Source organism: Euphorbia lathyris, chromosome 1 (assembly GCF_963576675.1).
Source record: "Euphorbia lathyris chromosome 1, ddEupLath1.1, whole genome shotgun sequence".
NCBI classification, from domain to species: Eukaryota; Viridiplantae; Streptophyta; class Magnoliopsida; order Malpighiales; family Euphorbiaceae; genus Euphorbia; species Euphorbia lathyris.
The window spans coordinates 64983798-64999012 of NC_088910.1; the positions used below are offsets into that span (position 1 = coordinate 64983798).

General features: G+C 35.6%; 2 protein-coding genes and 1 non-coding gene across 3 annotated transcripts; 1 reads left to right on the forward strand and 2 right to left on the reverse strand.

Moving 5' to 3' along the window:
• The first annotated feature begins 344 nt into the window (after positions 1-344).
• On the forward strand, positions 345-2573 carry LOC136235807 (GDSL esterase/lipase 6). The gene is made up of 2 exons (XM_066025846.1): positions 345-576; positions 1679-2573. Exons 1-2 carry the CDS (start codon positions 345-347, stop codon positions 2455-2457), a joined length of 1011 nt encoding a protein of 336 aa, XP_065881918.1. The 3' UTR covers positions 2458-2573.
• A 4271-nt stretch (positions 2574-6844) lies between these two features.
• LOC136218309 (uncharacterized) lies at positions 6845-10211 on the reverse strand. Its single transcript, XM_066005111.1, has 3 exons — positions 10178-10211; positions 8651-8887; positions 6845-7654 (listed from the first exon to the last, which is right to left on the reverse strand). Exons 1-3 carry the CDS (start codon positions 10209-10211, stop codon positions 7116-7118), a joined length of 810 nt encoding a protein of 269 aa, XP_065861183.1. The 3' UTR covers positions 6845-7115.
• A 3884-nt stretch (positions 10212-14095) lies between these two features.
• Positions 14096-14202, reverse strand: LOC136216166 (small nucleolar RNA R71). The gene has a single exon (XR_010683156.1). It is a non-coding gene; the product is annotated as a small nucleolar RNA R71 (small nucleolar RNA).
• Positions 14203-15215: the final 1013 nt, after the last annotated feature.

The window sequence follows — 15215 nt, forward strand, 5'->3', positions numbered from 1 at the left end:
TCCACGTCGTGGCCTTAATTTCATATGAGATAAATAAGAAAATAAGAAAATGGGTAGTTGTCTTGAAATGATCCAATACAATACATTGAGGGTAGTTGTGGTTTGACGTGAGTGCCTGTGAAAGAAAAGGGCAAGAAACCGGAAAGAGATAACTAGAATAAGCAACTTTGGAGCAAAAGGACATAGAAAAAGCCATAGATTGATGAGATACTTAAGTTATAATGCACAAACCTCGTGCTTTGTTTCTTGTTTTATCATTTTGGTGATCTGATGTCTACACCTGTAATTAGAATTGGTTGCTATATATAGAGGATATTAGAAGAGGGTTGGGAATTGAAATTGAAATGAAGAAATTATTATTAGTAATAGTGCTGATATCATATAATTATGGAAATGGAATGGTGGTGGTCAGTTCAAAAGCAATATTCTCATTTGGAGACTCAATACTAGATGCTGGAAACAACCACTTCAACACCAATTGCTCTGTCCAGGCTGATTTCTCTCCTTACGGTTCCTCTTTTTTCCACCATCCAACTGGCAGATTTACCAATGGTAGAACTGTTCTCGACTTTATCTGTGAGTATATGCTTAAATTTAATATCTTCAACCCATACCATTTTTTCGTTTCAACCCTCAAAATATAATCATTGAAAGATGGTTCTATAAGAGATTTTTAATGACAAAACTATTCTTCAACTTTAACTATCATTTATATGGTATTAGAGAGGTGTTCCGGGTACATAAGTCAGTAAACTTCTAGGGTTTTGTGCATGCCCTAAGAGCATATAATGGTGGCACCACCAAAGTAGTGCCACCTAGACATAAATTGGATCCTGAAATAACAAGCCAGTAGAGGCAATGTAATTTTAATATTTTTGTGGGCCAAAATAAATTTAAAAATAAATAAAGAATGATTAAATTAGTATTTAATTAGTAAAAGCAAGGTAGTAGAGATTTGGTCTCTTGTTCTTCCGTACACTATAAAAATATTAAAAAATTTATGTTGACAGATAAAGTTTACCGGGTTCAAGATTTCAAAGTTACTATAATATGTAACTTACATAAATTAGCAACAATGATGTAACCTACACTCTAAATGGTTGGGTGTTGCAAGCAACAAACTTGCAACACCCGTTAGAGTTGCTCTAAGGTTTTCTAAGCTTTTCCTTTTATAGCTCTCTTATAGTCCCAATTAGGGTAGGACTTCACCTTCTATTGGTGGACCAATGTCCTCATCAGATCTAGCCCACAACTCTTAGCCGCCGATTCAACCCTTGAATAGCAGTGTTTTCAATCTCTAACAAACTCACTTTAATTTTGGTTTATATTGGTTTATTTCATTATTTTAAAAGGACTGAGCTGATTTAAAATATATATTTTACGACGTCCTATATTAAAACATACATTTTAAATCATCAAAACAACATCTAAATAACATGACAACAAAAATTTTGAAGAATTAAAATTGCTTGAAATGTGACCATTGAAATTTTGTATTTTGAGGTCGTCAACAGTGATTTTGAATTGAAATGTAGTGGTCATAATGTTAGAATTATAAAGTTGAGTGACTTTTATGTTATATTTTGAAATTTAATGGTTATTAATGTGAAAATGGATAAATTTGAGTGGCAATATGTGTATTGTATTGAAAGAATTGTAATATTGTTTGTGGATGCAGCAGAGTTAGTTGGAATTGAATTCCAAAAAGCATACCTAGAAGTGGTGAATGGAAGCTGGAAGGATTACCCATCCAATGGTATCAACTTTGCTAGTGCTGGAAGTGGTGTCCTACCTTGTACAAATCTAGATTTGGGTGTGACACCAATTCAACACCAACTACAACAATTTCAAGCACTTGTACGACACAACCTAATTCATAAAAAACTGATAGAGAATTCCATATTTTTGTTTGAGTCTGGATCCAATGACATCTTCAACTATTTCATCCCTTTTGGCACCCCAACTACACTTACTCCAGATGCATATGTCCACTCCATGTTACAACAGGCTTCCAATTTTATTCACAACATTTACACCCTGGGTGCTCGCCGTATCGCTGTGTTTTCTCTTGGTCCAGTGGGGTGCGTTCCTGCCAGAGCACTCTTGCCTGGCGCACCCATTAATAAATGTTATGGAAAGATGAATGTGATGGTTAAGAAATATAATAGAGGATTAGAAAACTTGGTTAAGGAAATGCCTAACAAGTACCCTGGTACGGTTGGTGTTTACGGTGCAGTTTATGATATAGTTCAACAATTTCGATCCCTTCCAAAACATTATGGTTATAGAGATGTAACAAATGCATGCTGTGGAGAAGGTGAACTTGGAGGAATGGTGCAATGTGGGAAACAAGGTTACAAGCTATGTCCAAATAGTAATACTTACTTGTTTTGGGATTATTTCCATCCATCAGAGCATACATATAAACTCATTCTACCATTAGGCCTTTCAATTTGAAGACTTTATTTTCTTATAATCAACATTCTTAATCACCTTCAATCTCTTTTTTTAATATTTAGTTTTGCAATAAATCAATTTATCCATTATTGGTTTGGGAAATTTATGTATATGCAATTCCACCTTTGCAGGAGATAAATACAAAATGTGCAAGTTGCATACATATAATAAGCATATGTCAGTATATATAGATATATATATAAATATGGATGAATAAAACAACAATTTAAATGTACTAGTTTACATTGACAACTTAATTGGGAACATCATTAATGCACATAAAATTTGTGTCTAAGAAGCTAAAAGACATATATAATGTGTTGTGTTTTAACTAAAGTTTCAAGGGTCAAAGAACAACGATCATGATCATGATCATGTGCTCTAATTTATAAAACCAAGTAGCTGGAATGCTTACGCGGTCCTTACATCCGTATATAATATAGTACTATTTATAAACCAAGTACCTTATCTAAATTCTAATCACTCATATTTTAATAATTTTATTAATTAACAATAACTTAATATTATTCTTTCTCTAAAAAAAAAAAATCTTTATTCCCCCCATTTTGAAGCCCTAAACTAGCCAATATTTTTTTTTATCTTATAATTAAGAATATTTGATTATTCTATACGACATCGTCTAAAGCGATTTAGGGCACGTAGCATTTGAGGACCTCCTTGATCAAATACCATGTGTAAAAGTATAAGTCTTCGGATCCATCAAAGAACATCTATGGAACCTTCCCCATTTAAGGAAATCCCCATGCATGCGGCCCTGGCAAAGACTTCTTCCCTAAGAAGACTTCTCCGAGAGCCTGACTTCCATTAGAAAAAGGAACCCTCATACATATAGGATTCCTAGAAGAATAAATGTATAAATGGGCAGGTATCACACCAAATAGTACGTTAACACTACTATCTCACAAATAGTCCTTACTCTCAACCCTCCCAACACATATTGACTTAGGCATGAGAGCGGTTTTACAAGATTTCAGTTCCTCTCTAACTTCTTGTTCTATTTTACAGGTAAAACCTCGGAAGACTTGACAAAAGATTCACATGCTCAGTCAAAGTTCAGATACGCAGATAACATTGGTGTGGTGAACGTGGAACAAACAATCATGTAAATTTCAGAAAAAACAACGATGACATAAGGGAATCGCATCCGATCAAAATACATAGAGAAAATAGGGAAGAATATACCCCTGAGTTTGGACGATGGGAACAATTAGAGCCCAATACCAACGATTAATGGAGGAGGTTACCAATCAATTTTGCCAACACTTGGGAGCCATCCAGAAGGAGATGTATGACATTAGGTCAGCACACACATTAGTTCGTGGACATGCTACTTTTTATTCCAAACAACTTTGGTGTATGAGTCATCTGGCTGGTAATACAGGATTGCATTTGATTTCTTTTATTGTATCAATGAGTATGTCTAAACAATGACGAAGTGAAATAATACTCTCTTAAATTTATTAATGAGATACAAATGTATTTATACTATTACATACTACTTGACTAAATTTACATATATACCCTTATATATAAAATATATTTAATATAATATAATACCCCCCCTTCAAGATGGAGGTTGTGATGAAACAAGACCCAGCTTGGGAAGAAAAGAACGAAGAGATGGAGCGTATAGAGGTTTAGTAAAAAGATCAGCAAGTTGTAGTTTAGTGGAAATATGAGGAGTGGAAAGAAAACCAGAAAGTAGAAGTTCACGAACAATGTGACAATCAATGTCTAAATGTTTGGTAAGTTCGTGAAAAACGGGATTGGAAGCAATATAAATAGCGGCCTTGTTATCACAATGAAGAGGAATGGGTAGATGTAAAGGAATATGAAATTCACGAAGTAAGTAAGACAACCACTTCAATTCACAACTCGTACTTGCCATACTGCGGTATTCGGCTTCAACGGAAGACTTACTAACAGTGGGCTGTTTCTTAGCTTTCCAAGAGATTAAAGAAGTGCCCAAAAAGATGCAAAAACCACTGACAGAACGGCGTGATGTTTTACAACGGCCCTAGTCTACATCATAATAAGCAGTTAAACGAAAATCAGCGGAAGCACTATAAAAGAGGCCGTAGTGAATAGTACCCTTAAGATACCGAAGAAGATGAAGTACGACATCATGATGATGAGTGCATGGTTTTGCCATGAACTGACTTAATTGTTGAACCGCAAAACTGATATCGGGACGAGTAAAATTCAAATATAATAATCGGCCTATTAAACGACGATATTGATCCGGAGAATCAATTGGAGTGCCGAGATCAGAATCTAAAATGAGACCGGGTGGCATGAGACAAGGAGAAGGATTTGCATTTTTAAGTCCCGCATCAGATAATAAGTCCGAGATATATTTGCGTTGAGACAAAAAAAATACCATTAGTGTCCCGAGCTAACTCAATGCCCAAAAAATATTTGGCAGGACCAAGATCCTTTATGGTAAAAAGAGAATGTAAGTGATTTTTAACATGTTGAATACCATCCGAAGCATTGCCAGTAATAAGAATATCATCAACATAGACAATGAGAACAAGGAAAGTATCAGAATGATCATAAGTGAAAAGACAATGATCACAAGTTGTTTGTTTAAAACCATATGCAATAAGTTGAGAAGTAAGTTCTTTATTCAATTGACGATCGACTTGTTTAAGGCCGTATAGAGATTTTCGTAATTTACAAACTTGGCCAAGTGAGGCTTTGGAATACCCATCAGGGGGTTGAAGATAAATATCTTCATCCACAAAGCCATGTAAATAAGCATTATTAATATCAAGTTGATGAATGGGCCAAGTATAAGCCGAAGCAAAGGCAATTAGTAAACGAACGGTAACAACTTTAGCAACGGGGGAAAAACTCTCGGTATAGTCAATACCTTAAATTTGATTATACCCTCGTGCTACTAATCAAGCCTTATAACAATCAATAGACCCATTAGGATGGCGTTTAATGCGAAAAACCCATTGAGTAAAAATAGCTTTTTTTCCTTTTGGAAGAGTCGTCAAATCCCAAGTATTATTATCCTCCAAGGCACGTAGTTCAGCTTCCATGGCCTGAACCCATTTAGGATTAGAACATGCTTGTTGATAGGTAGTAGGTTCAACATTAGAATCAATGGTAGAAAGAAAAATAGAATGTTGAACACTAAATGGTGGTAGACACTGGAGAATGGAAGATGAAGAATTAATGGTATGAGCGACAAAATCTTGTAACCAAGAAGGTTGCTTTAACGGGCGGCCACTTGTACTATGAGGAATAGGAGGAGGAGTAAGAGAATTAGGAACAGATAGTGGAACAATAGAAGAAGAAAAGGGTAGCGTAGTTGTGGGTAAAGAAATAGGGGAATTAGTCGAGGAAGATGGTAATGGGGAATTCTCGTGCATAGTAGAGGAAGTAGGAATGGTAGAAAGAATGGGAGATTGTTCCAAAGTAGGTGAAGATGAATTAATGGGAGAAGTAAGAGAATCGTGAGATAAAAAGGAAGGGTCGGGTGGTAAAGAAGTGGATGTAGGAATTAGTGGAGTAGGAGAATCCGGGTCGAGTGGTAAAGAAGTGGTGGTTGGGGGGAGCGGAGTAGGAGGATCCGGGTAAGGGAAAAATATAGGTAATGGTAAAGAAGATGTAGGAGGAGGAGTATGAGAAATGGATGAATAGGGAAAAATAGTTTCATGGAAAACGATATCCCGTGAGATAACAATTTTTTTAGTTAAAGGATTGTAAATTTTATAGGCTTTATGGTCAAGAGCGTATCCCAAAAAGATACCAAAAAATGCACGGGGATCCAATTTGTCCTGAGAGGGATGAAGATTGGAAAAATAGCATTGACAACCAAAAGTCTTTAAAAAACCATAATCTGGGATTTTATTATGTAATTTTTCATATGGCGATAGCCAATTTAACAAAGGGATAGGTAATATATTTATGAGGTATGTGGCTGTCAATAAAGCCTCGCCCCAAAATTGCTTAGGTAAAGAGGCATGAAAAAGAAATGCCCGAGTAATTTCAAGCAAATGTTTGTGTTTTCGTTCAACAATTCCATTTTATTGAGGCGTATACACGCATGATTTCTGATGTAGAATGCCTTTTGAATGAAAAAATTCAAAACACATTTTATTAAGGAATTCAGTGTCATGATCAGTACGTATTTGTTTAATTTTCACTTGAAACTGAGTTTCAATTAGGGAGACAAAAGATGAAATAGCAAAAAAAACTTGATCTTTAGTATTAAGTAAAATTTCCCACGTGGCACGTGTAAAATTATCAACAATAGTAAGAAAGTATTTTGTGCCAGTTAAAGAAGGCAATTTATATGGGCCCCATATATCAATATGTAACAATTCAAATGAAGCAATGGTAGAAATAGGAATGCGAGAAAATGAAAGCCGATGTTGTTTTGCCAAAGGACAAATAGAACAAGACAAAGTATTTGATATAACAGAAATATGTTGTAACTTTGAAACAGAAGCATGTCCTAAACGTTGGTGCCATAAATCGGCAATAGGAGAATGAGTTACAACATTTGCTGTAATATTGTTAGAAAAGTGTTCTAAAACAGTATGAGTAAAAGAATGAGATGTAAGATAGTAGAGTCCTCCATGGAAAAATCCAACAGCAAGGAGACGATTAGTAAGTGGGTCCTAAAATAGGCAAACATTGGATAAAAATTTAATCACCAATTTTGAATCAAGTATCAATCTGCCAACAGATAACAAATTATGGGTAAAAGTAGGAATGTGAAGTACATTTTGTAATGTAAAATTAGGTCCAATAGTAACCAAACCAACATGTTTGATAATACTTTTGGAACCATCAGGCAAATGTACCATGTTATTGGAATTAGTAGATTTGTAGTGAGTAAATTGAGTAAGATGACTACTCATATGGGAAGTAGCTCCCGTATCAATAATCCAATAAGGAAAATCAGAAGTAAACACTGATGTAGAGAAAGAATTAATGTTCATATTTGCATTAAAAATAGAAGGAAAAATAGTACCTGCAAAACCAGAAAAGTTGGCAAGAGGTGTAGGAGATGAAGAAGTTCCATCATCACCACGGTTCATTTTCCCTTTGCTTTTCATAAGCTTCTGAACTTCATTTTGAACAAGTTGTGCAAAACCCGGAGGCATAGAGAAGTTTGCAGAATTATGATTCTCCTTATTCTCATAAGCTTCTGAATCTGAAAAATCAATAGGAGTATCAGTAGAATAAGACACACAATTAGCCTTTGGTTTGGAGGATTTAGCTTTCTTCTTCTTAAAATCCTGGAACCACTCCGGGTAACCGTGAAGTTTGAAGCAAGTGTCCTTCTCATGGCCTGGTTTGTTACAGTGAGTGCAAAAATGATCAACCTTATTACTGAAATCGCGTTTCTATCCCCGAGTAGAAGTGGATGATGGAATGATAACAGATTTTGTACTAGAAGTGTGAGCAGCAATTTCTAATTGAGAAACATCAGAATATACCTCTTTCTGTTTTTTAACATTTTGAATCATAGAATAAGCTTTGTGAATGTTAGGCAGTGGATCTAAAAGAAGAATCTGATGTCTCACATGTGAATATTCATCCCGAAGACCCATGAGAAACTGAACTAGAAGATCAGCATTATAAGAATCATATGCTTTCTTAACAGATAGACAAACACACATTTTAGAAGCTTCATAAGTGCAAATAGAAAGAGGGCACATATATGCTAATTCATCCCATAATCATTTCAACTTAGTGAAATAGATTGCAACAGAGAGACTACCCTGATGGAAATCATTGATTTCGCATTTCAACTGATAAATGAGAGGTGCGTTAGAACCTCCGAATCGTTGTTCCAGCTCCTTCCAAAAAGCTCGGGCAGAAGATGTGAACATAAAACCGTTCACCAAATCACGAGAAATAGAATTGAAAATCCATGAGATAACCATAGAGTCTGCTCGTTTCCATTGAGGATACTCAGGAGAGGTACGAGCAGGAGTAAAGTTATCATTAAGAACAAAATTCAATTTCTCTTTAGTGGAGAGTGCAAGCAGCATTGCCCTACTCCAAGTAATGTAGTTCGTACCAGTTAAGGGAGCTGTAACAAGGCAAATCTCGGGATTATCCGCCGTAGTAAGCAGAAGAGACTGAGTATACTCATCTTATACAAAAGATGCATGTAATGAATGTTTAGGTTTAGAGGACTCACCAGAAACATATGTGTGAGCTTTCTCCTTAAGAACAAAAGAGAGATCAGGACCTTTAGTATTACCACCAGATTTTGGTTTCTCAGAACCATTAGAAGGAAGTTTCTGTGAAGAAGACGACCTACAGTGTGGAGTTGGAGATCGGTGCTGAAATGAAAGTTCAGTTAAACCTAACTCCTGCGGAGGTGCAGGCGACTTAGCAATTTCACCGGTGAGGAATCCGACGAGAGCTCGTCGACCTCAAAATCTACAAAGCCAGGCTCAACAAAACCTCCAGTATCCATAGCAGATGAGTAATATGGAAGCAAATCTCAGATAAAGCACAACAACAAGAACTCAACAAATCACACAAAGCACAACAACAAGAACTCGGCAAATCTTACTATACCGCAAATTAAGAGAGAGAGACTGCTGAAATTGCAAAAAACAGAAACCACAAGAGCCGTAACAGGAAATCCAGAGAAAGAAGCCACCGCAACAGTAGATCTTCAAGAAATCCAGATATCTCAAAGTGTAATAGCAAAATCGCATAGTACAACAACAACAAAATCGTAGAGTGTAGTGCAGTAAGAGCAAAATCGCAAATCATAGAAAGAAGGATCGAACTGATAAAAAGGAAGCAACGGTTCTTCCTCTTCTCGAAAGAGGAAGAACACCTCACCAGTACACAGAAGAGAAGATTGGCTTGTTCAGTCAATCACGTGAAATCCAGCAAGATGCGCAAACGACAAGAACTTTGGAAGAAGAAATTGCAGCAACCGAAGAAGAAATCGCAGCAATAACCGTCTTCAATAAACCGCAGCAACAGTCTTCGAGAAATCCAGAGGAAGAAGTCGAAATTTGCAGGGATAGGAAATCGCAATCCGAGACATATCGAGAAAGGGAAAAATGATTTCCCAAGCGGTGTGATAGGAGGAGATCGCAGACAGCGGTTATTTGATTTAGGTATTGATTATTTGCTTATTTGATTCAGAAAATAGGTGAAATTGTATAATAGATCCTCTAAATACTTAGAAGTTTATGAGAGAGTGAGAGAGAAAAAAAATTATGCTCTCATACCATGTAAACAATGATGAAGTGAAATAATACTCTTTTAAATTTATCAATGAGATACAAATGTATTTATATTATTACATACTACTCGATTAAATTTACATATATACCCTTACATATAATCTAATAGTATGCCTAGTTTAAAAAGGTAAAGTGATTATATTGAGATTATAGATGTAAATATCCTTCATTTATTTATATAATGGCAGTATAGGAATTAATGAAGTTGTCCTAATAAGATAGAAATTGTAATAGAAGAAGGTAGGAAGTTAAGTTTGTAAAAACAATATGAATAGACGATGGAAGTTGGAAGTTTAATAGGATAGGATAGGAGGAGGAGGAGGAGGACGCGACAAAGATAAGCAAATGAAAATGTCCCTTTCTTTCGCAAGCAAGCAAGCATTTAGATAGATGAGATGAGACCACCATTTGAATTCCCACATGGGCTTTTTTAAAATGCTATTTTACATCCGCACCACTTAAACAGCTTGCAATTCTTGAATCAGCCATGTAAGGTCCACACGCATTTAACAGCTAGCTAATCCACTTCTCTTACTTTTCTTTCTTCCATATCCATACATATATTAATCCTCGTTCAAACGCGTCTTTCCTTTCTTACTACTATATACATACCTTATTTCCTTCAGATTTCTAAGTAATCTAAAGTCATGGGCAATTATATTTCATGCACTTTGGCCACGCCCTTGATCAACAATTCCAAGGCTGCAAGGGTTATTCTTCCCGCCGGTGAACTCAGACAGTTCCGCCACCCCATTAAAGCCGCTGAACTTATGTTGGAATGTCCCAATTTTTTCTTGGTCAACTCTCAATCACTTCATATTGGTCGTAGGTTTTCTGCTCTAACCGCCGATGAAGAAGTCGAATTCGGGAATGTCTACCTCATGTTTCCCATGAAAAGACTCAACTCCATTGTCACTGCACCTGATATGGCTTCTCTTTTTCTAGCTGCCAATTCTGCAGCTAAGCGTATTTCAGCCTCACCCGGTAATAGAGTGTTGCCTCAACAACAAACTACTCAAGAACAACAAGAACAAGATGGAGGGTTAAGACAACAACATATTATTGAAGGATTTCCTATGTACAGATTGTCTGTCTGCAGATCAAGAAAGCCTATGCTTGAGACTATTTTAGAAGAACCAATTCGATCATAATTCTTTTCTTCAATCTTCTTCATTTCTATTTTTTCTAACAGAGACATTATTTCTATGCTGGTCGCTAATTAATTCCTACATAGGAAATAATTATAGGTTTTTTTTTATCCAACTAAATTGTTGATTATTTGACAAAATTTGTATTGTAATGTAACATGGGAAATTGATTGACTTGAGTTGAGATAATACCCATTTACCAATTCATTTAATACATACCTGGCTGGGATTATTCAATTTCTATGGCTGCTTGCTTCACTCATGTTTTTCTTTTTCGTATATGTTAAAACTGTAAGTTGTTAATTAAATAAATTAGGCCTTCAATTAATAATAATTATGTATATATGAACACTCAGAGAATTTTTGCAGGTAAATAAGTTAGTACATATTTGAAAGTTTCTTAAATTCTAAGGTACGAGGTAGTTTCCTTGATATTCACATGATTGGAGGAAAGTTGGACTAAACGCTAGTATGTAAATTAAGAATATTAATTAATACTTGTGTTCGTTTCGTGTTGACCTGGTTGCTAACTAAACATTATAACTCCCCACGATAAGGCCGGGTCTATGTAATGTAACTCGTCTTACAAGCCTTTTATGCGATCTTGAAGTTTTCTTTGATACTAGACTAGACTAGAGATGTCTTGGGTAGTTTGGTTTGGGTATCCTATAGTTGAGTAAGGTTATGATTGTATGATGCCGGCATCTCCAATAAGTCCAAGGAGTGGAGAAGCATTGTCTCACACGGCATGTGAGACCGATGTTGATACATAGCATGTCACTCATGTGGGACGTTGGAAAAATCTTTATAACTCAAATGCTAATTCATATAGTGTTTGCCTATTCTCACACGACATGTGACCTTTTGGAGTATGACTGTGGAATAATGCTTCGACGAACTTGGATGCCGGAGAATTCTCACACGACGTGTGACCTTTTAGAGTAGGACTGTGGATCGATGCTTCGACGAACTTGGAGGCCGGAGAACAAGAGCCACACGACATCTCCTAACACCCACACGCCGTGTGGGGTGACTTAACCAGCAAGGAAGACAATGGGACAATGTTAAGCCCAAAATATACTTAAAATATCATTAATATTTACATCAGTTTTGCTATGAAATCGTGCTATTTATATCTGTTTAGCGTGCTTTTCCTTCCGAATATGTTTCTTTCATGCAAGATACCTGAATATTTAGTAAAATCCAAATAGGAACGAAAAGAGGATAAAAACAGAAGAAAAACCCTACAAAAGGAGTCAAAGACGATGAAAATCAAACGCACCGAAACGAGGACGAGGACGAAGTCAGAAACAGAGTAAAAAACCCCGTGTCGCGACCGAGAATCCTCCATTCTCGGCCGCGACACGCGTCGATCAGCAATTTCTCCCTTCTTTTCAAAGGCCAAAACCTGCTCCCCATTCTCGGTCGAGAATTAATTATTCTCGGTAAGATCAGAATTTCCAGAAGGGCTATTCGTACACATTCGTTTTCAAAGAAACGCGTCCGTTTGATTGGATAAGAACGCCTCTTCGCAGCAGACACATTCCTTGAACCCGACTCTTCAACATCTATAAATAAAGAGTTGATTTCAGAGTTGAAGATATATTGAAGAGAAGATTAGTACAGAATTAATGCAGAAATTCTGAGTCAAGCGATTCAGAGATTAGATTTCGATTTTGTAAAAAGCAATATGATGTACACACATTGTTCATTAAATAATTACAAACACAATAGCATTTAGATTTGTTCATATTAGTTTACATTTTGGTAGTAGATAGACCAGTCTCTATTCCGAAGATTCAGCGAGAAGACTTAGTAGAGGATTCGCCCCGGAGCCTGACAAACTCTAACGAGGTTTAAGGAAAGGATTGACAACCCGTTCTCTTGAAAGTCGTCGAAAGCTTCCATGCTTCTTGCTCTCTGTAAACTTGTATCAAATTCATACTTCATCTAATAAAGTTTATTCTATTCGATAGATTTTTATGTAGCACTTATGGTAAATGATCCGAAGTGAGTTCTGGTTTCATTAAAACGTAGTTGAATTCAAAATCATTACAAGGAAACTTTGTTGAACACTTAGACAAATTGATATCTTGAAAAAGTATTAATTTGGTTAAGGTAGCAATCTAACCCGACCGTAGGAGGATTGTCTGCGGTTCAAAGCCTTTTAATTGAAGGAATTTACGTTATTACATTTTTATAATTTATACAAAGTTTAAAGTTGTTTTCTTTGCTTAATGCAAACGAATACATTTATTCACTTTTCTAAAGCACTAAACGTTTTTGTCTTGTAAATTCATCCTTAAGTCAGAAGTGATTTCTAACATTCTTCATACTCTAATCTAATTCTTATTCTATCAATTTCAAAACCAAATCCAATTAAACGATTTACATATTATAAACCTTGAAAGTAAATCAAACCAATTTAAAATAAGTTTTCGTTAAAAAGCGCTCCCTGTGGGTTCGATATCTTTTATTACTACAAGCGAAACCGTGCACTTGCAGAAATCGGTCAACAAGTTTTTGGCGCCGTTGTCGGGGAACGCCAAAATTTTTAACAAAAATTTAGATTTTTCATGTTTTATTTCGAATCTAGGTTTACATATACTTATTCAAACTTTTATAATTTAATTATTTTAAATTACTAACATATTTATTTTTCAAATTCTGTTTTGAAGGTAGTTTTGGTTCGTGCAAGATTTCAGGTTCATGCGCAGTTCTCGAAGTTCAGGCATTGCACCAAACCCATTAGACCCAGAAATTGAAAAAACCATCAAGAAAAACAAGAAAAACAAAAACAAAAACAAAAACAAAACTCCCGTAAAAACAAATACCGAGCCAGAAAAAATGGCAAATCCACCAACACTTATGGATTACGCTAGGCCAGGAATGGCCGGTGTAACCAACAGCATAGTTAGACCCAGAATTGTCGCAAACCAATTTGAAATTAAGCCCGCTTTGCTTAATATGTTACAAAACAATGTGACGTTTTATGGGTTACCTAACGAAAATCCTAACACCCATTTGACAAATTTCCTTAAAATTTGTGACACTTTCAAAATAAGTGATGTGACTGCCGAAGCAATCAAACTTCGCCTCTTTCCTTTCACTTTGAAGGATAGAGCCAAAGAATGGTTAACTTCTATGCCAGTCGCAACATTTGAAACTTGGGACCAACTTGCCCAAGCATTTTTATCAAAATATTTTCCTTTAGCAAAAACCGCAAGAGTCATAAAAGAGTTAACATCTTTTTCTCAACATGATAACGAAACTCTTTATGAGGCTTGGGAACGTTTTAAAGAACTTCAACGTTTATGCCCACACCACCAATTGCCCGATGCACTTTTAATGCAAACATTTTATAATGGATTAAATCCTACAACTAGAGGTTCATTAGATGCTATGTCGGGAGGGTTATTTATGAAGAAGACATCTGCCCAAATATTTTGGAGGAAATGGCACTTAATAGCAGTATGTAGCCCGCTGTTGAGCGATTTCCGCAAGTGCACGACATACGCTTGTAGTAATAAAAGATATCGAACCCACAGGGAACGCTTTTTAACTAAAAACTTATTTAATTCAGTTTTATTCACGTCTTTAGGTTTAACTAAAGAAAATCGTTTAATTGATTGTATTGGTTCGGATAAATTAGGATTAGATGAGAATATTATATTGAACTTAGAGAACAATTCTGTCTTGAGATTTTGATTACAAGACAGATGCTTCCGTAGTTGGAATAAATAGAAGGTATAAAACTTATTTTCATTAAGCAAAGAAAATAACTATAACTTTGGTAAGATTATGAACATGTAATAATACAAGAATTTATGCAATTAAATGGCTTTGAACCGTAGAAATCTCTCTGGATCGGAGCAGATTTCTACCTTAATCAAATTAGTATTTTATATCCGATAAGCCACGCTAACGATCATATCATCCATAAAAACTAATTCTTTCAAGTGTTCAACAAAGTTTCTATATAAATATGATTGTATAAAACGTTTTAATAAAAACACCAATTTATCATTTTGAAAATCATTTTGTCAGAACAATATCAAAATAATCAACAGGAATAATGTATTGAATAAAATAAATATATCATTAGTGAATTGTGAACAAGTTAACAGAGAAGAAGAAACATGGATAGCATTTTAACGAAAACTTTGAGATCCGGGTTGTCAATCTTTCCCTCAAACTTCGTAGGCTTGTCAGACCTCTTTGCGCTTCAGCCGTTAGTTCTTCTCACTGAATCTTCGGAATAGAGACCACTAGGTCCACTACCAGAATGAAAACTTGTCTCTGATCAACCTTTGAAACTAAACTAATACTACTGTATTTATAACTA